This window comes from Phragmites australis, chromosome 3 (genome assembly GCF_958298935.1).
Source record: "Phragmites australis chromosome 3, lpPhrAust1.1, whole genome shotgun sequence".
Lineage (NCBI taxonomy): Eukaryota > Viridiplantae > Streptophyta > Magnoliopsida > Poales > Poaceae > Phragmites > Phragmites australis.
In genome coordinates, this window is record NC_084923.1 from 40,876,385 (window position 1) to 40,901,129 (window position 24,745).

The following is a 24,745-nucleotide window of genomic DNA, read 5'->3' on the forward strand; positions in this document are numbered from 1 at the left end:
GGAGCTTAGATCAAGAATGCCATGTTTTGGATTTTTATGGTGCTGGTGATGGTCATCAGCTCTGGAAAGTTGTAGTAGACTGCTTGGATCATAACGAGACAGTGCAAAGGGCCTGAGTTTGATGGCAGTTGGGTATCAGGTTCAGTGGTGCGGATCCATACTGAGCTTTTGCTGATCATCATTGTTTCTGCACCATGAATGCTGTGCGGAGTATAGGATCTCTGGTCGCTGGGGATGCTCGGCATAATCTTTTTCAAACCCTTGGACCAACACTCCTGATTGCAATGGGTTATCTTGACCTTGGAAAGTGGTTGGTGGCGGTGGATGCTGGATCTCGGTTTGGGTATGATCTCGTGCTACTGGTGCTGCTTTTCAATTTCTCGGCCATCTTATTTCAGTACCTGTCAACTTGTATTGGCATGGTCACCGGGAAGAATCTCGCAGAGGTACAAATTTACTGAGTCCTTTCTTACCGCTGCGATTTGTGAAACTCTCATCAGGACCGCTGCGCAGAAATCTAACCTATTGTAGCTTATATACAATAGGTTGTCTATTGAGAATTTTAGTATTTCTTATTCAAGTCATGATGCTAATTTGGCAGCTCACCTGTGTGCTTAGAAATTATTTTTGATTAGGCATGGATATGCTTGGATTACCAAGGTGCTGGATTTCCTGTTCGTGCCTTCAGAATGCTTGTATCACTGCTGTTAAATGAAATATAAAGCTCTTGGTCCCAAAGAAATAAAAAATGTGTACCCTTTTCTCAGCGAAATATGATGGTTCGTTAGGATAGGACCTACCACAGAAGTAATCACCAAAATGATTACTTTGTGCTGTGTGCTTGTATTATGTATTCATTTATTTTTGGGTTGGTGGGAGGTCTCTCAAAATCGGAGAATTTGCTCATGATATCCTGAGTTTCATAGATACAATGACATGTACAGATCACAAGAAATAAGGATCTCTTTTTATTTAAGATCTCTCAGAGACAAGCATTCCTTTTTAAGAAGAAAGAAAGAAAACTGCTAGATAATCACATACGACAACAAACTTTATAGCTTGAAGTTTAAGTTCTATCTACAAAATACTCCTTTTATTCTTTTTTTTCAGCTATTGTCAGCATAGTCTTCTGGAGATCTTAACGTTATTTTTGGTACTGTTTCGTGAACAAATAGATTTGCCGCCAGGAGTACAGTCAGGCGATATGTGTTGTTCTTGGTCTTCAGGGAGGACTGTCCTTGATAACTTCTGAAGTAACCATGGTAAGTCTGCGTACTTCAGAAAAACTCATTTTCTGGAAATGCTTCATTCCGGGATGTTTATGTGCTCATGCTATGGATGCATTTAGTTGTAGAGTACTCATTACCACTTACCAGGGCATGCAAGTACTTTTCATCTTATAAACATTTAACATTTGGCTATTTTAGATTGCAGGCTTAGCAGTGGGGTTCAACCTTGTGTTTGCATACGATGATCTTGTCGCAGGCATATGTTTGGCAAGTGTTGTAGTTAATTTGTTACCATACATGCTCTCCCACCTGGTAAATTTATTAATCCCAAAACAACTGTGTCATAAAAGGGCGACTTGCTCTAAGTCTTTATGTAATTGTGGTTTCGTACTTGTGCTCATTCTAGGACACGAGGATGGCTCGAATGTTTAATGCCTGCATCGCAGGTTTTACACTTCTTTGTTTTGTGCTTGGTCTGTTAGTCAGTCATCCCAAAACCCCTGTCAATATGAATGTGATGTTCCCCAAGTTGAGCGGTGAAAGTGCTTACTCACTGATGGCACTTCTGGGCTCAAATATGATAGCACACAACTTTTATACTCATTCATCAGTTGTTCAGGTAAGTTCCAACATCTCTTACTCGTGCTTAGTTACAATTGTCAGATGACGCATTTGGAATTACATTTTGTGCACTTAGCTTTGGCAAACTTATCCTCCATTAATTGTTTGTGTTTTACTAATCCTGATGTTTCTTTCATGGTACATGTGACGTTTCATGTTTTCGGTAATCAAATTATACAACAGGGTGAATGTAATGAATACAGAGTAATCAAATGCTTTCTCATGATGGACTAAATTATTGGTGTTTGGTTGTGCTGGTTTCATGCCTAAAGCTGCTTACTCATAGCATTCTATTTTTATCGGTGTCGCTAGACTTCTCGTATATACCGTAGGAAACAATTCTTCTGCATTGTCAGTCCATGGTCCATTACTTGATAAATCGATATTCATCAAGAACGCATACAGAGTTAAATTGCAAAATCAATATACTGGATCCATAGAATAAATGGTACTTAAGGTTGGTAGTGTTTTAAGACGTCCTAATTCGTGAAACACATCAAGTGATTGCAATGTACTTTTGTACTTTCTCTTCCTTGACAAATTTAATCCTTTTTTGTTGATTTGTTGCCTGATTTGATCTTCTTTTGTTTCTAGTATGTTGATTCAGATATCATATGTGCAGGTTCAGAGAAGATCTCCACTTCTTACCCTGCATTCCCTGTTTCATGACCACCTTTTTTCTATATTATTCATATTTACTGGGATTTTTCTTGTGAATTATGTTCTCCTGAGCTCAGCGGCAGATGAATCCATTAACACAATGACAATGAACTTTCAAGATGCCATGGAGCTAATGCACCAGGTTTGTGTCTCCTGTTTGTGCTTATTTGTCAAATCATTTGTTCACTTGTCGCCACATATTGGTGTTTGAGCAGCTATCAAACTCTTAAAATTAGGAAAAGAAATATAACCATGAGTTTGGTATACGTGTCTCCTATACGCCACATATTGGTGTTTGGGTTTGCAGTTGTCAGAAATTGTTGAAATTACAAGTAATTATGTTATCTACCTTCCTCAACAACTTAAGCTTTTGGGCGAACTGGATGGTGCTTTGAATTTCAATATGATATTAGTATATTACAATCAAGACGTCCTGAGTTTGATACCTGGCTGGCGCGACTTTAAGAAAAAGATAATTGTAGTACATTTTGAGTTCAAAACTTAAGCTTATGGAGAATAGATGTGAATGAGTTCGAATTGTGAGCATATTGCTTACCTTTCCTCAACAACTTAAGCTTCTGGTTGGTTCATATTCAATAAAATTGTTGTCATTTTGAGTTTAGATTCTGCATTGAAGTTCCTTCCTGAATTTTCTTTGATTCTTGTCTTCTGCAGATATTTACAAATCCTGTGGCACCAATTCTGTTATTAGTGATCCTTCTCTTTTCAAGCCACATCATCTCATTGACATGCATTATTAGTAGTGATGTAATTTCAGAGAATTTATTTGGTGTGAAACTGCCTCTTTCTGTGCATCATCTGCTACTCAAGGGTTTTGCCATAGTTCTTACTATCTACTGTGCGAAGGTCGCTGGTCCTAAAGGGATATATGAGCTACTTATTATGTGCCCAGTTATCCAGGGTATGCTCCTTCCTTCATCTGTTATACCCGTTTTCCGTGTTTCCTCGTCAAGATTATTGATGGGCAGATACATAATATCTTTATATGTTGAAATATCGGCCTTCCTTGCATTTCTTCTTGCGCTGTTTACAAATATCATTTTTGTGGCGGAAATTCTTTTTGGTGATAGCAGTTGGACAAACAACCTGAAAGGAAACACTGGAAGCCCTGTTGTACTTCCATATACTGCGGTAGTGCTAATATCCTGTGCATCTATTGCTTTTACACTGTTCCTTGCTGTAACTCCACTCAAATCAGCAAGTAATGAAGCTGAGACTCGGTTATCGCCTGTGCACTCAGAGAGAAACATTGGAAACTACTCATCATAGAGAAGCGACTTCTCTGGAAAATTTTGTACATGAAGAAGTTCAGAGGTATGTGGTCGACCCTGTTACACGGGGTTCATTGGAAGGTCATAAAAAATCAGCTTTTGAGCATACCTGCAGTTCTGACGCCCCTACAGAATTTGATCCTGACACTCAGCAACCAACTATTCATAGGGCGATTAATCCAGAATCTCACCCCTCACCATCTATAGACTGTGAGCCGCCAAAATCTCTGGAGGTTGACTGGACAGAGCCAATGCCAAATGCTTGTACTGTCACAGTTGTAGAACACAGTACTGCACAGAACATCAAAGTGAAGACTGCGACAGAAAAGATTGTTCAAGTAGAAGCAGATGTTTGCACACACAAGGATACTGAGGTTTCACGTGATCCGGGATTCAAGAAGTCCACTGGAGGTAAGGCATCTTCTTCAACTTCTGATGGTCCACCATCTCTTATGTTGAGCAGGGGGAAAAGATATTCCTGGTTTAGGCCGTGCATCAAGGTGGCCAGTTAGCAGCAATTCATGATGAGTTCTGGGGGCATCTTTTTTATTATCATGGGTAAGCTTACCCAAGAAGCTTACACTAAAAGGTTGAACTTGTTGATTGTACTGGAGTTGAGAGCAGCTAGTTCAGCTGTCAGAACAGATAACCTATCCACTGAAGCTTCCAGGAGCCCCATGACGAGAGAGGTGATTCGAGGGTCAGCAAGCGTACTGAACTTGTGGGGCTCAGGTGATAAGGATATCTCTAATCCTGATTTGGCCTTTTGACTTCAGATGGGTGCCATGGCCCATGGGATCACCAACTTGGTCGCAGATCATGCATTTACCAAATTGAGACATTCCGAGTTCAGGCAGCACCTTGTGCAAAATGCAGAACTTTATTTAAATTTCAACACGCCATCATATTCTGATGACCAGTTTTACCACCAGCCTGCTACCATTCATGGGTATCAGCTGGCAACCTATTTGAAAGGGATGAATGCAAGTCGAAGTTCACACTCCAGCATTCCACTGGATCCACGGCGACTTCCTGCATCATCTGAATCTTATGTGCCTAACTATACTGACTCTGTCATGCATGCACGCAAACACAATGTGCTTGGTTCATTGGGAGTGAGCTCTTTGCAAATCCCAACAATGAAGCGGTTCATACAATGGTGGTGAAAAGATCCTATTATGATCCTTACTCCGCTGGTAGGAGTGAAAGTGTTGGCTCATCTTCTTACTCAAAGAAGTACCAAAGTTCACCTGACATATCTGCAGTAATTGTTGCAAGAAGTAGTGTTTTGTGAATGACGCAAATTTGGGTGGTCCTGCTCCAAATATGATATACCTTAGTAGGCTGGCATCTGAAAAATCAAAGTATGTAGACTCAACAGCCAGTTTTTCATCTCAACTTGTACTTAACGAGCTCTCATAGCATAGAACAATATCCTCTGTATGCAGTAAAATATGGACACCAAAAAACTAAATCTTTTTTTTGGCGCTGCAGCCGTTTGACCAATTTTCCTGTGTGCCAAGCACAGTTGAATAAGAATGAGATGAACACCGGCCGGATATCGAGTGCCATGGAGGATGATTTCTCTTATACAGAGTGTAAGGCCGAACTTGTCCGTCCTATTAGATTTCACAGCATGAATCTCTTGAAACTGGAAGGATCGGGGTGGCTTTTTATGCAAATGGTGGCCGTGATGATTGATCAAGTTTCTGAAGCCGGGAGAGTTTCACAAGAAATCAGTGGTGACAGAGATGCCAATTGCAAGCGTAGACTGCCCAAGTGTGGAGATGATTGTGTTTGGCTGGCTTCCCTGGTTAGTAGATTTGGTGTCTGGTGCATCCATCGGGTGCTAGGCTTGTCCTTTGTGGAAAGTAGGCCAGAACTTTGGGTAAGTATACTTATGTTCTCAACCCCCTTCAGGTGATCCTTTTGTCTTCGTATCTATTTTTTCAGCAAACTACAGAACTTATTATTACCATTAAGATGGGGCCTGCAACTACACCCTGAGAAATCGATCCAGCCATTGGTTCCACCGGTGCCTCGTTCTTGTAGGAACGTTTTATCTTAACTACATCCCAAGTTTCGTTTTGCAGCAACTTTTTTATGCCAATCAATTAGACCATAGAAAATCGAGCATATGTGAACTTGCTGTGTAGTTAGGGACTATTACATCAAGCAATGAACTATTGTTAGATATGATCTTCAAATACGTCGTAATTTTACCTATAGTTGTCGGTGCAAAGAACTTCCATCGTTGTCGTCGCCTGTAGGCTGTAGATGTGCCTCGGATTTGGGTTTTGTCCTAATGCGAGGTTTTCACCAGACGATAATCCTTATTAGGTGCTGTTTGGATAAGGGTACAAAATTGTCCTCGTCTGTTTGCCCTAGGTATGCTCTCGATCCCCTATCCACTCTGTTGTGTGCGTCATTTGAAGCGGCAGTGCCTGCGTTTGGCGATGGCAACAAGCAGCGCATGATGCCGAGTGAGCGAGGCCGGCGGCAACAGGTAGCCCGCGAGGTCCATGGCAGCAGGAGCGCAGCCTCGCAGTGGCAAGCAGGAGCGTGGCCACGAGCGGCGGAGCAGGAGCGTGGCCACGAGCGGCGGCAAGCAGCGCCGCCGCTCGCGGCCTCACGGCAGCCCAAGCCTCAGCTCGTGAACTTCTCTTGTGTCCTGCTGCCCGGCTGTTTGGTTCCAACAGGCAGGTGCTTGCTTGCTTTCTTTACTGAATGATCTTGGTTGGTTGAATAGTGAGTGCTTGGCTTACTAAAATTGGTCGAGAGCTCCTTTCTTTGTCTTGTTCCTTTCACAATTTCTTGCTCCTTGTGCACTCATCTTTGGGGGAAAATAAATCTGAATCTTATCTTTAGTGAGGGATCAGGTTTACCTTGCTTCATCCTTGTTGGGGAAAATTAGGCTATGCTTCTGTACTTTAATTTAGATAGGCATTCTTGGGCATGTATTGAACTAAATCTTCCTATATACAAATTGATTGATGATTGGACAGATTAAGAACATCTCTTTTCCTTGCACAGAGAATGGCTCCAGGGTGTATCAATATTTTAATGCACCACGGGGGTACTTTTTCAAAGCATGGTGACCTTCTTATGAAGGAGGTGAAGTCTCCCTTTTTAAAAACATTGATAAGGAAGAAATGTGCTACTTCTGCATATTGGGCCTTGCTAAAAGCTTAGGATTCAAGGATGGCGGTAACCTGTTCTATACCACTGCTGGTACTAATCTTGAAGCTGGCATAGACAATCTTAATGATGATGCATCTGTGTCTAAAATGATGAAGCTTGCAAACCAAAGCAGCTTTATAGATGTTTACATTCAGCACAATGAACATGATGCTATGAGCTATCCAACGGTTGTTGAAGCCGTCCAACATGACAACATTGATGAGGTACAATTTATGTTGCATTATTATGTTAGTCACATTAATCATGCATTTTTTGTGTTAATAATTTTGCACTTGTCTTGAGCATCTTTTTCCTTTGTGTGTTGTGCACCTCAGAAAGCTTTTTGCTGGCCTTTTAAGTGTTTGTAGCAAAGATGCCTTTTTAATATCCTAATTGATTGATTACTTTGTTCGGAGCCACTAAATTTTTTTATGAATTACCTCCTTAAATTTTAATCTTGAACTTGCCAAATTTTATTTCATAGAAATGGCCCGACCTCCTGCCAGGAGAGATATGCTAATCTTGTGTCATGCAATGAGGCAACGTAGAATAAAATTTTTGCTGGCATTACATGTCCTTTTCCTGCATTGGGCAGTATTGGTTAGGAGACGTCGATATATGCTGACTAGAGAGCCTTGTAGATTTGACCCAGCTAGTCGAAAAAAGAATTTGAATGATATGATATTCGAAAGTGATATCCTGTGTATTGAGCAGCTTTGGATAGATAGGCATTGTTTTTGGGTTCTAATTGGGTTGGTGAAAGATATAGGTGGCCTGCAGGATACTGAGAGTGTGACTGTTGAGGAAATGGTTGCAACGTTTCTACTTTCTACACATACTAGCATATGACGAGAAGAGCTGCTTTATGAGGACAGATTATCAAAGATCTCAAGAGACTATAAGTCGGCATTTCTATAATGTGTTAGGAGCAATTCTAAAACTTTGGAGTGTGCTTCTTAAGAGTCCTGAACCAATCCCTAAAAATTGCAAGGATGAAAGGTGGAAGTGGTTTAAGGTAAAAGTAGTTCTAAATGCAGTGGCTTTGGTTGGGATGACAAGAGAAAAATGGTTGTTGGAGACAAAGAGCTATTTATGGGCTGGGCAAAGGTATAAGAATTTAAGATTTTTTAAGTACTTTTTTTTGTTAAATTATTTGCTTATAGATTTATAATATATATTGTAGTCTCATCCTGGAGCACCTGCTTTGTACGGGAAGCCTTTTGTGAATTATGATAAGCTCTGTGAAATCTATGCAAATGATTTGGCTAAAGGAGGAAAGGCCAAAGGTCCAGGGGATCATCTTGAAGTGAATGAAGAGCAATCTACTGCAGACATTACTGAAACAACCAACCAAATTAAAACTGCGGATGAGTCAAATTCTCATGCACCAAACCATAGCAGCAACCCCTCGAGTGGAACAAAATCTGGAGTTGATCGTAAGAGAATCATGTTGGAAGATGATCTTGTCGCTACTGAATTGACAAATGTGTCAAAATCAATTAGAAGCCTCGTGGAAGTTGAAACAGGAAATACTGCTACTTTAAATGCTACGCAGGCTGCTTTTTTGCATGAAATTGAAGTTCAAAAGAAGCTTGATGAGAGGAGGAATAAGCTGTTCCCTGAGCTGAAGAAACTATCCACGTTCAGTCAGCAACAAATTGTGAAGGCTTCACTTCTCATTGGCCAGGATGCATCAAAGTTGAATCTTCTCTTTGACAGCCCAGATGACTGCAAGCTTGAGTTTGTTCGCCAAGTTCTAGATAGTGCTAACTAAGTGGTTCATGTAGGACTCATCAAAGTATCTTGTTGTGCTTAGTAGTAGTAGTCTGTCATGCTTAGTATACAAGTATACTACCTTGGTTGTGTCGTGTTAACAGTACTTGCCTTATGTGGTGAACTTTAATTGAACTCCAAGTTGCAAGGTCTGTAGACTTTTTATTTTGCTGTGTGGGATGCATGCTTAGTACTGGAAGATACCTAGACATGGAGCATGTTTCAATTATATGGAGTCACTGAGTCTATGTATATACATATATGTACGTTTTTTATTTGCGTAATGTATCAGTGTGTTCTCTAAATATGTTGTCACTGTACCTAGCATCATTCTTCTTTAATTCAATTTTCCAAAAGAAAGACAGTAGTTTTGGTTTCATGCTGCGTTAATCATGTTTCGTGCTGCATTAACCATGATTTAAGTTTTCTTTCTCTCATGGAGGGGTATATTGGGTAGCATAATTTTATTTCCTTATCCCAAACCTAAGCAGATGCATGGCTCAATTGAAAAGGTTGTGGAAGTAGAAGCAGATGCTTGCACAGACTAGGATACCGAGGTTTCACGTAATCTGGAATTTGTGAAGTCTGCTGGAGGTAATGGACCTTTGACTTCTCATGGTTCGTCATCTTTTACTCTGAGTAGGGGAGGAGACAGTTGTGCTGGTAATGTCAGTGGTAGCCTCTCAACATTGTATTGTTTGGACTGTGCGGCAAGGAGGCAGTTAGCCACAGCGACTTCCTAGATCTTCTGAATCTCATATTCCTAACCATACTGACTTGGTCATGCATACTCGCAAAAAGAATGTACTTGGTTCACTGGAGGTAGGTCTTTGCAAGCCCAACACTGAATCGCTCAAGTACAATGATGGTGGAAAGATCCTATTACGATCGTACCTCCGTTTGTGGGAGTGGAAGCGTTGGCTTATCTGCTTACTCAAAGAAATACCTCTTCACCGGAGATATCTGTGGTAACTGCTGCAAGCAGAGATGCTTTGTTGAATGAAGCAAATTTGGGTGGTGGTGCTGCAAATCAGGCGTACCTTTGTAGGATGTCATATGAAAAATACAGTATGTGGACTCAGCAACCAGGCTCCCTCCCTCCCTCCCTCTCTCTCTCTCTCTCTGAACGACCAGGTTCTAGTCTCAACTTGCACTTAACGGGCTCTCACAAGATAATCTTTAGAGAGATGTCCTCACCATTCAGTAGAGTATGACAACTAACACTAAGTAAAGATGGCCCTTCCAGGGCCTAGTCCCTACTTTGTTTCATGAGGTAAACTTTTGCAGAATTATCCAGCCTTACATCAAATGCCAGAAATTAAAGAAAATTTACAATAAATCCTAACGTGATTTGTTCTTCCTGTTCTTGCAGCAGGGGATTGAGATTTGGCCTGAGTGCTCCAAGCTCTGATCGTAAAGCCATAGTTATTGTTGATGACCAGCTCTGACCTGGTGATGAACTCAGAGATGGCAGTCTCGACTTTGCATCATGGAGCTCTTGAAACTGGGAAGACCGGGGTGGCTCTTTAGGCAAGTTCCTGAAGCTGAGAGGGTTTCACAAGAAGAAACCACTATGACAGAGATGCAAACTGCACATGCAGACTGCCCCGTGTAGAGACGACTGTTTTTGGCGGGCTCCCCTAGTTCTCAATTTTTGTGTCTGGTGTACCCGTCGCCGATCGAGTGCTACACGTGTCCTTTGTGGAAAGAAGGCCAGAGCTTTAGGGCAAGTATACTTGCATTCTCAAGCATATTCAAGTGATCCTTTTTTCTTCTTGTCTGCTTTTCAGCAAACTACAACATGTGTTCTTCCCACTGAAAACGGGTGCACCGAAGAAATATATCCAACCAATGCCTTGTCCATGTTAGAAAGATTTGCTCTAAGTGTCTTGACCACACATTTTCTAACCAAGTTTCATTTTCAGTAAATTACTTTTATGCCAATTAACTAGTTGAGCATATTCCCATGAAAAAGGTTGAGCTTATAAGTGCAAAGAACTTCTGGGCACTTTAGTTTTTCTGTGGCAAACATGTAGCTGGCCAAACTCCTACTGGGCTCATTTTGTCTTCCAGATTGCTGAAGTTGTGTGTACTTGATGTAGGGAATCCTTGATCCCACATTTTTCAAGCCTCGGAATGACGGAGGGTGAGCATGCATTGGTAAATTAGGTCCGGTCGCAAGCTGATCCAGCGCACCTTCAGGTGATCAAGGATCAGGAGCTAGATGTCTCAGGCAGTCAGGCCGCAGGGGTGAAGCGGCACAGCAGCCGGAGATGTTGCTTTCGCCAATGAAGGAGAACCTGGCTTCCGTGACGAAGCAATAGAAACGCAGGCTCTCTCAAGCAAAACCGTCTGCAGGACAACATCATCTTTTTGCCTGTTGTTTTGTAAGGTTCTTAGGCTTTGCCATCTGCTGCTTCTCAAGTCGTGGGTTCCTTAGTTTTTTCTTGGTCGCGCAGTGTTTCCCCGAGATCTTTCTGGCCTTTGGCACCTTCCAGTTTTCGCGTGTGAAGTTCAAGGGCCAAGGGTATCTGTTCCTGCCACACAAGTCAGATGTAGTTCTCTGGAGCTGCATTGTAAATTTCACTGCAACTCAGCTCGGTTTTTTGGCCTTCTCTTCCCTATGTGATTTCGTTGAGATGCAACTTTCCAACAGACGGCACGGAGCTTGCATTTGCCACCGGCCCGTCGTGTTGCGGAGTTCTGTCCAGGTTTCTTTTCGCTTAGTTACTGAAAATCATATGGTTCAGGTCCAGGAAGTTTGAGTTCGGATGTAATCTGCATCTCTGCAGTCACGTGATGGTTCTAGGCATACAATGCGTGCAGATATGCATTTTCTGAATATATTTCCTCGCACGGCGTTTGCCCAGTCTGAATATATTTCATGGTAGGCTGGTACCGATCATGTAGCATTAGCACTGTTCGGAGACGCCTGTTGTTTTTCAGTTCCTTTCATGTGAATGGGAACAAGAAGACAACAAAGCCTGTACGAATGGGGCAAATAATTCTAAAAAACTGCTTAGTTTCGACATGTTCAATACGAGTATGTGTTCTGCTAATTTTTCCGTGTTTTGGCTGTTGTTTGGTGGGCTGCCGACATACCTTGTTCACAGGCCTCGTTGGATTATTTCCATTTTCATCTCTCCATTTTTCCCGAACATAGTGCTACCTACGGACTACGGATGATTGGATGAACTGCTGCTGCCTGAATAGCACTAACTGTCCAGTGTATTCATTGGGCATGGTCTCGCACGGTGCATGTGCGGTGACCAGCACGACCGGATCGAAGCCGACGGTCGCCCCACCAAAAAAAAAATGACGTTGACTCGCCTCCGCGTAGTCGTTTGAATGGACGTCGACAATTGGTTCACTCACGTCCCGTGTCCGCGCGTCCAGTTCATTTCCATTCCAAGTTTGGATGAAATCACGAGTGACTCGTTTCTCAAAAAAAAAAAATTATTACTTCCGATTTGAAATAGATATTATCTTAAAATACATACAGTTAAATTTTAAAATTTTTATCACTAATATACACAAAATTATTAATATTTGACATATAAAAATAATACTTTAACATCATCTCATTTTTATCAACTATTATCAAGATATAGTTATCAAAAGTAATAATCAAACATACTTATTAAATACTATATCGATAGTAAAAGAGAATAGCTCGGTTAGTATCTAGTAGGGCAGATGTGGGTCAAAACCAAATAGGTCTCACGTCCTTAAAGGAAGTGACAGCCGGTTACCGGTGTGGATACGTCCTTGCACCGCATTTCATCAAGCAGCTGACATGCGCGAGTAAATGAAGCAAAGACTGGACCGACCAGGTATCGTGCATGCTGCACGGCCGCTTCGGTTTCAGGCCGTTCCGGGCTCGATCCGGGGTGCCTACGCCATGCCCCGGCTACAGCTACCCTGCCCTTGCCTTTTGCGTGTGCTCTCGCAGCAGTGATCAGCGGAGCCCGGGTAGGTGCCTGTGCCTGCCAGCGCCACCGAGACGCGCACGCGTCGCCGTCCTTCCTCCTTCGCCCGCCGCCGGACGGCCCGGGGACCGCTCGCGCCGGGCTGTTCATCGCCGGGCCTTGCTCTTCCTGTCGAAGCTTGAACTGCGCATGATGAGGTTGGTAGCCGCCACGCCCCTAGCTGTTAGCCTGTTCACAGCAGATAGCACTGGTGCCAATACGGCCATGATGCGCCCTACGCGTGCCCCATCTGCCAGAAAACCATCGAGTATCGCTGCTCTAGGGAGGGATGGGGACTAGTGACCGATCCATCATCGGTCAGGCAGGCCAGACGGCAGCCGGGCCGGCAGTTGTCTCACCTTCTCGTTCTTGAGCGACGTCCCTAGCTTGCCAAATCTAGGGGTGCCGTGTCTGTATCATCTATTTGCTACCCATCAATTTCTTTCTACAGAACGTATTATGATTTAACAAGGTCTTTACTTTGATAATTAATTTCTCTTATAACATATTATCGATTACTATAAAACTAATATTTTATTAAAATATATAAGAAATATGAATTTATTGCTACATATTTTGTACATTAAATATGCGCATAATTTGAATAATTGTTGGTCAAAATCTATGAAGTTTTGATACTTTTTAATCCTAATGCACTATGTATTTTGAAACACATCTGAAACACAGGGAATACTAGACTAAAATAAAAGCAAGTAATAAAGGAAACACTTTCACCACTCCTCTTAGCATCGGACGCAGAAGGTTGTCTCGACTCGTCCGCAAAGAGAAACAGATGTCGTCTCGCTTGAGTGTTCCTTCGTGCGCGACAACGAGCGGCGATTAAATTTGAATTTTCTAGTTCAAACTTCAAAGTTAAGTTTGTATGCTCAAAGTTCCATTACTTTAGTTCAAAACTGAATTTATTAGGTGTTCAACATCTTGTTTCCTTAAGTTTAAAGCAGTCTTTTTGTTGTGTCATGTCTCGAAGTTCATGTGTATTTTTACATTAAATAAGCTTCACCCAGCTTTGGAAGCTAAACAAAAGCTATGATTATATATGTTGGGGTTGCCAGATAATTAGGAGGACTGAGGTTGATGTTTATCTTAGGGCGTCTCCAATGGTATATACATGCCAGCTAGCTAAAAGAGACTCCATATCACATTTTGGCCTGTGTGGAGGAGAGAAAAGAGATAGAAACTAGCTACTCACTAATAATCAATCTATAGTGCACTCTAAAACGCATGTAAAATTTATTTTCCTATTCATGTAAACTCATATTGAATTTAAAAGGTATGTTATAGCTGATCCATTGAATAACTTGACTATTGCACAATTTATAAATGGTATGGACAATTCTTATTGCTAGTACTTGTATATAGTTGTAGATGCCCTTAGTCTAAAGGCTTGTGAAATAAGATTACCCATCAATGAGAAGCTAAAATCTCTAACTGCACCGAATTAGATTATCACAATTGGCATTAATACTCACATGCTACTACATTTAGGAGTACCCAAACAAAGGTACGATCGAGATTTGGTTGACCCTACATTTTTCGGAAGCTCTTCTATGGGGAAAGTCTTTGCTACAAACAATCAAATGTATCTAAACATAGAATACTGTCAATCCGATTCCTATTCTAAGACTGCGCTTAATCTCATTATCGAAGAAGTCGATTTATAAAAAACTCTCTACAGGATCATAAAATATCGTATAAATTACTCGATACTTCATTAAAAAGAAGAAGAAGAAAGCAACAAAATACTGAAGTCACTAAACCGGAAGATGATGGCATAATCAGCAAGGTGCGTTGTGGCGTGAGCTGCTCTGACTTCGATAACCATCCCGGGCCCACTCCTCATGGACCAGATCCCCTTCCGTAGCCCTTAGGCCCTGGGCCCCGTCTACCAGCACGGCACGGGCACCACCCTCCAGTGTCCGCGGCCCGCCCGTCTCGACTCCATTGCCCACCTTCTCTCCTCCGCTCTCTCTCTCTCTCTCCCCGCCCGCCCTCGCCGCGCCTCACCGCGCCGCTAACTACCGCCCTCCCAAAATTCCCCTGCGAAACCACCCCGAAAACCAAAAAATCCCGTGCGCCCGCCCGACACCCCCTCCTGCGCCGAGAGGAACCCATGGATCCGCGGGCGGAGGCGGACGCGGCGGCGGTGCTGGGCGCGGACCCGGCGGCGCTGACGGCGCTGCTCGCGGACCTGACCTCCCCTGCCAACGAGGCGCGGTCGCGGGCGGAGCGGCAGTTCCACTTCCTCCGCGGGTCCCACCCGGACGCGCTCGCGCTCAGCCTCGCGCACCTGCTGCTCTCCCCGGCGCACCCCTCCGCGCCCATCGCCGCCGTGCTGCTGCGCCGCCTCATCGCCCCGTCGTCCCAGTCCTTCTGCTACCCCGCGCTGTCCCCAGCCTCGCAGTCCTCGCTCCGCGCGCTGCTCCTCTCCGCCGCCTCTGCGCCCGCGCTCCCCAGGTCCATCTCGAAGAAGCTCTCCGACGCCGTCGCTGAGCTCGCCTCCTTCCTCCTGCCCGCTAACGCGTGGCCCGACCTCCTCACCTTCATGTACAAGTCCATCGCCTCCCCGTCCTCCCCTCCGGCGCTGCAGGAGTCGGCGCTCAACATCCTGGCCCGGCTGGCCTCCCACCTCGCCGCTGGCTTCCCCAACCTTCACGGGCTCCTCCTCTCCGCGCTTTCCCACCCCTCGTCCGCCGACGTCCGCGTCGCGGGGCTCAACGCCGCCATCAGACTCATCCAATCCCTCCCCTCTGCCGCCGACCGCGACCAGTTCCAGGACCTCCTCCCGGCCATGATGCGCGCCCTCGCCGAGTCGCTCAACTGCGGGAACGAGGGCTCAGCGCAGGAGGCCCTGGAGATGATGATCGAGCTCGCCGGCGCAGAGCCCCGGTTCCTGCGCCGCCAGCTGCCAGACGTGGTCGCCTCCATGCTGCAGATCGCCGAGGCCCCCGGACTAGAGGACGGCACCCGCCACCTTGCCGTTGAATTTGTTGTTACACTCGCGGAGGCACGGGACCGCGCGCCCGGGATGATGCGGAAGCTGCCGCGGTACGTTGGGCGGCTCTTTGCAGTGCTCATGACTATGCTGCTCGATGTCCAGGATGAACCGGCGTGGCATGCCGCAGTGTCAGAGGAGGAAGACGCTGGGGAGACTGGAAGCTATGTCTTCGCGCAGGAGTGTCTTGACCGGCTGGCAATTGCTGTTGGTGGGAACACGATTTTGCCTGTGGCAGCTGAGTTGCTTCCGTCGTTTTTCGCTTCTGAAGAGTGGAAGAGACGGCATGCGGCATTGGTGACGATTGCGCAGATTGCAGAGGGCTCTGCTAAGGTGATGATTAAGAATCTGGAGCAGGTGGTTGGGATGGTGCTAAATTCGTTTCAGGATCCTCATCCTCGGGTGAGGTGGGCGGCAATAAATGCAGTAGGGCAGCTTTCAACGGACCTGGGACCTGAGTTGCAGAATCAGTTGCACCATGTCGTGCTACCTGCATTGGCTTCAGCAATGGATGATTCCCAGAACCCACGCGTACAGGTAAGTGATTGTTGAGCACTTGCAACTTATTAATCTCATCTGCTCATGCACTACCCCTTTTAATATCCTTTTTCTCTATGTTAGTTTCTGAAAACAGTGACGATCCTGTTACCCATGGGTCTCGAATATTAGCCTATGGTTCAATTAGTTGATATATATTTCTTCCCCAATGTGGACGGGATTATTGTCCACAGATGTGTAGTTGGTCAAGTTTACCGATTCAGTGCACCGTGTAAGTGGGCGCATGGTGTCTAATGATTGGCTTTGGATATGGTAATGTGTACTAGAGATTGGTCTGGATATCACTGTTATAGTTAGCGTATTAATTATAACACTACTCTTTAACTAGTTTGCTTGTGCTATGTGGATGCCTTGAGGTTGGTCATACTTAGGATTTTCTTTTTGAGTCTATCTTTGGACAGGACATGATGTTTTAGGCCAAAACATAAATTGTGTGAACTCTTCTTGGTTTGTTTACAGAGCCAACAACCCAACAGTTGGTACCTTTTGGCCATTTTGTTCTTTGATTGATTTTCTGAGCCTTCAGGAATTGCAGTTCGTTGCTATGAGATTTATGCATATTGCTTGCGGAATGTTTGTGTTGTGCACAACATGCATATTTTACTCATATTTGGAGATGTTTGCATCTGCCTGACTGATATCGAGGCAGTTATAGGTGGAAGACACATTTTAGGTGCTTCTTGAATTGCTTCTGTATACATCTGATTCTCATTCCACATGCCTTTGTATTGTTGTAATTGATTTTCCATAACTGCTCCTCGTCAGCTGACCAACAAGGCATTCTCTAATCCTTATTTTGTTTTCTGATGAGTTCAGGCACACGCCGCTTCCGCGATTCTAAACTTCAGTGAAAACTGTAGACCTGATATTTTGACACCATACTTGGATGGAATAGTTGGGAAGCTTCTACTGTTGCTTCAGGTAAATCTAGCATCCAGTCTTTGTATCTTAACTATATATAGGACATGAGGCATAAGCATAACTTCTATTCTATTTTTTGGAAACTTGTCTGCTTACCATGCAGACTGGAAACCAAATGGTGCAAGAGGCTGCTTTAACTGCTTTAGCATCGGCTGCGGATTCTTCTCAGGTAAATGTGAAATACGGTTCAATTTTCTGTCCAACACTGTAATTTCGTTGCCACGGTAATGTAATTTGGGATCTCCTGTTGTGGAAAAAAAATTTCTGTCCAAAATTCTTTCTAACAAATTTTGCCATTTTGTCGATTCAGGAACATTTCCAAAAATATTATGATGCAGTCATGCCATACCTCAAGGCCATTCTCATGAATGCAACTGATAAATCCAACAGAATGTTGCGTGCCAAATCCATGGAATGCATCAGTTTAGTTGGTATGGCGGTTGGGAAACAAAAGTTTAAGGACGATGCTAAGCAGGTTATAGTTGGCTGATTGCTCTTATGATCTGTAGCGCATAACTCTTTCCTTCTGTAGAAGATTTCAATATATTTCCTTCTGTAGAAGATTTCAAATTAACATCATTTGTTCTTAAAGTACGCTATTTTTTTTTGCTTCTATATTGAAAAAAAGTCGAATTGCAATCTGTTCTGATTCTATTTGTGCTGTGATGGTTTCATTGAATGTAGCCTGCCAAGCTCATTAGTCGATCTTTTGATTGTTCAATACATTTTTTGTGTTAGGTGATGGAAGTTCTGATGACACTGCAAGGATCTCAGATGGAGGCTGATGACCCTATAACAAGTTACATGCTGCAAGTATGTTAGAACTTGAAACCTATTCTCATTTTATGGCATTAAGGTTGCTTCTCATTTGTTTAATCTAATTGCCTCTGTAGGCATGGGCAAGACTGTGTAAATGCCTTGGTCAGGATTTCTTACCATACATGAGTGTTGTTATGCCCCCTCTGCTCCAGTCTGCTCAGCTTAAACCAGATGTGAGTGTCACTTCTGCTGGGACAGATGAAAATGGTGAATCTGATGATGAGGGGTATGTTTTTAGTTTTTTCCTCCATCTTTTTGAGGCACTTTTATCATGTATTGTTTTTCCGGATAAATTTAATCTGTTGGTCACATCCATATGATGGAAACAGTTAAGCTGATGTGTTTTTGGCATGATATCAATGATTGTTTGTTGTTCTGCATTGAATACACATCCTTTGGTCACAACACCCATTTGATCAGCAAACTAAGGGTAGACTATTAATCTCAACTGCCTTCTATAGGAGGTTTCCTGGATCTTAGGTTCTTATCTATCTGACTGTAACAGAATGTGAACTCTCAGCTCTATAAAATGGTGGGTTCTACTTACCGCTTGAACTAATGCAGTGTCGAGACTATTACACTGGGTGATAAGAGGATAGGCATCCGGACTAGTCTACTGGAAGAGAAAGCTACAGCATGTAATATGCTGTGTTGCTATGCTGATGAGCTCAAGGAAGGATTTTCCCCATGGATTGATCAGGTCTTATTACCATTTCAACCCCCTCCCTCTTTCTCTCATCCGTCATGCTCTATTTTCACGAAGAGCTATAACTGAATTTGGATTTGTACAGGTTGCAACTACACTCGTACCTCTCCTCAAGTTCTATTTTCATGAAGAAGTTAGGAAGGCAGCTGTCTTGGGTATGTGATTGTCACTTTTAATGCATTTTTCTTCCATTTAGCTTGATTTCAAAAGTTATACATTATACGATCTTCTCAGCTATGCCCGAGCTTCTACGTTCAGCAACGTTGGCTATAGAAAAGGGTCAAGCTCAAGGCCGAGATAAATCTTATCTTAAGCAACTGTCTGATTACATAGTTCCAGCTCTTGTAGAGGCCATGCATAAAGTAAGTGCAGCATGCTAATAAAAACTTCTTGCTTTTCCTTGATACTTGTTATGTTGGTCAAGATTATCTGGCTTAAGAATGTTACTTGGGTTGTGCACAGGAACCTGAGCCACAAATTTGCGCAAGCATACTGGAGTCATTGAATGAGTCCATACAGGTTTGTAATATTCTACTCTGATGATACTTTATTTGATGTTGCACTGAGTAAAAGATCCTTGTTTTCTTGAGAACTGAGAAGCCTCTGTATCTTTACTTCAAGCACAGCTAGTTCTTGTTTTCACATTCTCATCCACCTAACCAGACTTAAGTTGTGTACGCCTGTGTGAATACTGAATGGGCATGCTACCTTGTGAACCTGGAATTGGTGTTGTTTAAATGGTGCAATAATAGGATTGTTAAGCTGGGTTGATCAAATTATTAGCTGGTTTTCAGCAATTTTGACATTGAGTTACCTCAGTCCTGAGTTTGCTTGGTTTGGCTGGTGTGATATAATGAACTTACCAAAAGGGGGGAAAAGATGTGAAAAATAATACAAATACTTCTTGGTTGACTGTTCTGCATAGAATCCTACCCTAGTATAACATGCGATATGAAGTATTAACTGCTGTGTAGCGTACTGCTTTTCCATTATGAGACTAACCTTACGCTCCTAGTACCATACTAGTTGGCTCTTCTGACAAATACCTGACCCTTACCCTTTAGTGTAACTACTATGTTACTATTATTATAAATAATAAATAAGATTATCAGAAAACTTGTTAATGCTTGTCATCAACTTGCAGGCATCTTTTCCCTTTTTAGCTTTGTACTATATTTCCTACTGTGGGTCGGCCACTCAAATAATCTGTTATCCATTTTATTCGTTCAGTTATCAGGAACACTTCTTGAGGAAGGTCAAGTCAGATCCATAGTGGATGGAATCAAAGATGCAATAATAGCGAGCACTAATAGGAGGATAGAACGAACCGAGAGGGCAAAGGCTGAAGATTTCGATTCTGAAGAAGAGGAACTACTCAGAGAAGAAAATGAACAGGAGGATGAAATCTTTGACCAAGTAAGCTATTGAAATATCAGACAGTTTCTTACTCTTGCACAAATCAGCATATCTGATGTATATGTTTCTGATTCAATATAAATATGTGTGTACACTGACATTCAAAGATTCACATAGATGCATAATTAGCTACCTTAGACATGTACTTGAAAGGTGGGTGCATGATTGTGTTGTACTTTGAACCTATTTTGTATTTCGAACGGCTGCAGTGCTTATTGCGAGCTTCACTGGATATTCAACTTTGCCTTTGTTATTACGCAGGTTGGTGATTGTCTGGGCACTCTTGTCAAAACCTTCAAGACTTATTTCCTTCCGTTCTTTGATGAACTCTCCGTGTATTTGACACCTATGTTGGTAAGTGAAATGATGAACCTTTGGATTTTGAGGCTTTGGGTTACTAGCCTTAGGTCAGGAGCACTTAGCACTACATCACAAGTTGATTTAACTATAGGTTTTACTCTGGAGATCATTTTCACATGAATTTGAGATGTATTGTTATAGGATAACGAAAACTAAACATTGTAAATACGTCTTTAACATATCATCAATTTAGAGCAAGGATAAAACAGCAGAAGAAAGAAGGATCGCCATATGCATTTTTGATGATGTTGCAGAGCACTGCCGCGAAGCAGCAGTTAGGTAACTGTCGCATGATCCCTTGCAGATCACTTTGTTTGATGAATGAGAGACATTATTTTGAGTTGCGATTATTTTGCATGTCTTTGTGATATCTGATTCTTAGATATTATGGCACATATCTTCCTTCGTTGTTAGAAGCCTGCGCAAGTGAAAATCCAGATGTCAGGCAGGTTTGTATATCTTATTTGTTCTACCCCCCAATGTACCAAAGTGTTTGGGTAACAGCAACATTTCATCTCTCAAGTCTCAAGAGTGGTCTTTTCAAAGAGTGTGTGTATTCATGTTCAATTTGCTGTTTTCAGGCTGCAGTTTATGGAATTGGCATTTGTGCTGAGTTTGGTGGTTCAGCATTTAGATCTCACACTGGGGGTATGTGTTGTATTTACCGTGAGATAGACTAGTCTATAGTTGCATTTGTCTTTGACATTGTTAATGACTTAATTTATCTCTGCAGAGGCCCTATCCAGATTATACAATGTAATAAGACATCCTAATGCTTTGGATTTGGACAATGCGATGGCATACGACAATGCTGTTTCTGCTCTCGGAAAAATATGTCAATTTCATCGTGATAGCATTGATGCATCACAGGTACCTTTTGCTGCCATGCACCATATGTATTTATTTCCTTGCGGTCACTATAAGGAATTTTATTTGAGATACTCATCTGAACTCAACAACACCAAGACGCCATTACTCTCTCTCTCTCTCTCTCTCTCTCTCAGTATAGGCAAATAGTTCTTCTAGCCTCTGGCCTGCTTCATTGATCCTCAAAGGTCTGATGACAACACAAAAGTCAAAATAATGACATTAAGTATTACCTGTTAGTCGTTGTGTTGCTGCTTCATTAACTCTTAACCATACGATACTTAATGATCGTGCATCACTTGTTTTATGTTACAGGTCATTCCTGCTTGGTTAAGTTGTCTACCAATAAAAAATGACTTAATTGAGGCCAAGCTTGTCCATGAACACCTGTGTGCAATGCTTGAGAAGTAAGTGATAGTCACAGTTTATATCTGTGGAATTATGTGCTTTTTCTGAGTTCATGATGTAGAAACACGGGCATTTAAGTCCTTGTCAGCATGTCTAAACTGTTTTCCTTTTACTCTATTCAAAGTTTTTCTTCATTTGTGTAACCAACAGGTCCGAGAGGGAGCTTTTGGGTCATAACAATCAGTATCTTCCAAAGATTGTCTCTGTTTTCGCAGAGGTACCTTTTTATGTTTCTTTGTATTCTCCCTTTTTGTTTTGATTTGCCCCTAATGATCTACAGAAAATGCAATGCAACTACATGCAAGGATTCCTACCTACATTTAAAAAGTATGCAATTTGACACCTTAGGGCCTGTTTAGATGAGGGGGATTGCTCTAGGAATATTTAGGGTTTAGTTCAAATCTGTACCAAGTCCTAAGGGTTTAATCCCAACCCATGACTGAGTTTTACCTGTCAGTTTGACTCTGTAACCAACTAATACATACCTACCTGGTGAAATCAGTACACCTTGGCCCTTGGGGTTAAGGTTAAACCCTGAACAGGGTAGCCGTATATGATAGGTCTTGATGAGGGTGCTAGATGATTGCCTACTTCTGGCCTTGAAATGCAATAATCAGTTTGGTGTACTTCTGTGTGACCTTGTCTTAACTTCTGAATCTACTGTCATGTCACCTTATCTACAGTGTCAACGCTTAGCTTGCCTTTTTTGGTGATTGCCATGGAATACGTTTCCAAGGTTGCATCATGTTATCTTTTATTTGAAATTGTTGGTTGCCATGTTAACACAATCTTCTTTCATTCCATTTCAAGAAAAGGTTGTGTGTTGGCTATCTACGAATGATGTCCTGATTTTCTTAATAATTTATAGGAATTATAAATATACAATGTGAGTTGACCATTTAATCTTTTTTACCTCATCTGATTTTTTCACATGATAATTAAATATCTTGTGAAAACTAAAACAAAAAACATAGCATTTGCAATTTTTATTTAATTTCAGTGGATGCTGCCACACCAGTATGTTAGTTTCATCCGCCTAAATCCTAGAGAAAATTTCAGCTTAAAGGCACAGAAAGCTTAAGATCCTCCTTGAAGGGACAGAAAGCTTAAGCTCCGCCAAAATGTTCTGTAGCTTCTTGGGCTCTGTAGAGAACCTTAAGCCCATTTTATACCAAGAAGCTGAAGCCCCTCTGCTAAGTTCTCGGAGAAGCCAGCTTCTGGAGGAAGCTGGGCTCCCTAAACAGGGTCTGAATGGCTTTAAACATTGTTTATTTGTTTAACTTTGTCTCTCTCTGTATGGGATGCAGATATTATGTGCGGGCAAGGATCTGGCAACAGAACAGACCGCTAGCAGGATGATTAATCTGCTAAGGCAGCTTCAGACAACATTGCCTCCTTCGGTATTAGCCTCGACATGGTCCTCTTTGCAACCACAGCAACAGCTTGCTCTACAGTCTGTGCTATCGTCATAGCTGATCAGAGTAACCTCCGTGGTGTAAAACATATGGCCTTTACAGCTTGCCTTTTTGTGTTCTATTTATGTACGAGGGGCAAGGTGTTGCACTTGGTGTGTATATTGTTGCAGGAACGACATGGATGTTTATGAGGCTGAGTTATCTGCACATCACCAATGAAGTTGTAAAGCTACATATTTCCCTCACTAGTGATTTTAGTTGGATTGAAAGAAATGTAAATCAAAACAATTTTGATAGTGGATTTTGATGTCATATTCTGTTTCCCCATGAACTTTTGTATCCATCTCGTTGCCTTTTCTGGATTTTTTGGGTAGAATGTTACATTTGCTTAGTTTCAGTTTGCTCTACTGACTCTAAAGAAGAGGTGAGCCCTTAAGCATAACACTCAAATATGCTCAGGTTGTGGCTATTTGGTGCTAATTTATTTATTTTTTTGCAGAGTTCAGAAGATAATTTGCTCTACAAAGCCCTGCAAGGGGGAGGTAAGTGCTCGAGTGCCACCCAAGGAGCCAAGCTGTAGCAATATGTTCAGTATTGATAGCTTGTTTGTTCTTTTTTTTTTTTTTTTTTTTTTTTTGCATATTTTGGTAATCAACCATGAGCTGGGAGCTCCATGGCGGATTGTCAGCAGGACCTAGTCCCAGTGGGCAAGGGTGGAGCCAGAGGTTAATTTGTGTGGAGTAGCGGAAATTGCAAACGAAGCTATTTTTTATCTTGGTTTCTCACACCACGGAAAATCTTGAGATGCTTTTGTGCGGTTGGGATTGTGGAAGTCTGGATCGAAATGAAATTTGTCACGCGTTGAGATAACGTTAAGCCTGTTGGTTTACTTCAAATCTTCGCATCCACAACTATTTGTATCATCTTTGATTCCCTAGTCCTTCTCAATATCTTATTAACTGCAGCATATGCAGTTGGTTCAGAACACTAGAGTAGTTTCGTAACGTGTCAAATATCCGTTCATGTAGCTCCTTTTTTTTTTTTTATTCCTTGGTTATTTCGATATTTTGGGCACATTTAGTTTGTTTTGGGACTTCTATCATAAGTTTACTAGTAAGTGTTCACGTATAATTAATAATATTATGATGATAGTATGCTGTCTGCATATGAAATCAGTAATATTGTATCTATAATTAAAATTTTAAACAAATTATGGTGTAAAAGTTTACAGTCGTTTATTATACTATTTAAGTAAATTATAGTGTAGAAGTTAATGATCATCTATTAACATTACATATAACTGAAGTTAAATAATTGATATACTTATGCATTTTTATAAGCTAAAATATGCTTAGATGGCTTTAGAATATGTAAAGGAGAGAAATAAACGATAGAATAGTTATAAGTAAAAATAATATCATAACTAATATCTTGTTTCGGACCATGCAGTATCTGATCTATTTAACAAATTCTTATACGATTTCAGGGATGTTGTCTTTATAGTCACTCTCTTTGTATTTTAACAGATCAATCAAGAAC

General features: G+C 42.1%; 2 protein-coding genes and 2 pseudogenes across 7 annotated transcripts; all 4 read left to right on the forward strand.

The window, feature by feature from the left end:
• Positions 1 to 193: 193 nt before the first annotated feature.
• On the forward strand, positions 194 to 4,462 carry LOC133913095 (protein ETHYLENE-INSENSITIVE 2-like; annotated as a pseudogene).
• Positions 4,357 to 5,096, forward strand: LOC133910722 (protein ETHYLENE-INSENSITIVE 2-like; annotated as a pseudogene).
• LOC133913096 (protein ETHYLENE-INSENSITIVE 2-like) lies at positions 5,041 to 11,731 on the forward strand. 6 transcript variants are annotated; one of them, XR_009908990.1, is made up of 4 exons: positions 6,998 to 7,206; positions 9,247 to 10,028; positions 10,128 to 10,513; positions 10,858 to 11,731. XR_009908990.1 is itself a non-coding variant. In XM_062356147.1 (3 exons), the coding sequence occupies exons 1-3, from the start codon at positions 5,129 to 5,131 to the stop codon at positions 10,903 to 10,905; spliced, it is 480 nt and encodes a 159-aa protein (XP_062212131.1). In that variant the 5' UTR covers positions 5,041 to 5,128; the 3' UTR covers positions 10,906 to 11,731. The 6 variants fall into 6 exon arrangements, 3 of the variants coding, with proteins under 3 accessions (XP_062212131.1, XP_062212129.1, XP_062212130.1); XR_009908991.1 differs by having other exon boundaries at positions 9,268 to 10,028; XM_062356147.1 differs by lacking the exons at positions 6,998 to 7,206; positions 9,247 to 10,028; positions 10,128 to 10,513 and adding exons at positions 5,041 to 5,166; positions 5,297 to 5,690.
• Positions 11,732 to 14,600: 2,869 nt separating this feature from the next.
• Positions 14,601 to 23,518, forward strand: LOC133913097 (uncharacterized). The gene is made up of 19 exons (XM_062356148.1): positions 14,601 to 16,273; positions 17,111 to 17,215; positions 17,319 to 17,384; positions 17,526 to 17,690; positions 17,954 to 18,028; positions 18,109 to 18,260; positions 18,599 to 18,734; positions 18,826 to 18,895; positions 18,975 to 19,102; positions 19,203 to 19,259; positions 19,971 to 20,156; positions 20,418 to 20,510; positions 20,710 to 20,795; positions 20,899 to 20,965; positions 21,098 to 21,164; positions 21,250 to 21,386; positions 21,699 to 21,790; positions 21,942 to 22,008; positions 23,099 to 23,518. The coding sequence occupies exons 1-19, from the start codon at positions 14,855 to 14,857 to the stop codon at positions 23,261 to 23,263; spliced, it is 3,333 nt and encodes a 1,110-aa protein (XP_062212132.1). The 5' UTR covers positions 14,601 to 14,854; the 3' UTR covers positions 23,264 to 23,518.
• Positions 23,519 to 24,745: the final 1,227 nt, after the last annotated feature.

Bases quoted from the DNA above. Each gene is read 5' to 3' on its own strand.
- LOC133913096 (XM_062356145.1), top strand. From the start codon at position 8,048: ATGGTTGTTGGAGACAAAGAGCTATTTATGGGCTGGGCAAAG. The intron at 8,090-8,165 runs GTATAAGAATTT...TATATATTGTAG, and splicing joins TATTTATGGGCTGGGCAAAG to TCTCATCCTGGAGCACCTGC.
- LOC133913097 (XM_062356148.1), top strand. From the start codon at position 14,855: ATGGATCCGCGGGCGGAGGCGGACGCGGCGGCGGTGCTGGGCGCGGAC. The intron at 20,157-20,417 runs GTAAGCTATTGA...GTTATTACGCAG, and splicing joins AGGATGAAATCTTTGACCAA to GTTGGTGATTGTCTGGGCAC. The intron at 20,796-20,898 runs GTAACTGTCGCA...TCTGATTCTTAG, and splicing joins TGCCGCGAAGCAGCAGTTAG to ATATTATGGCACATATCTTC.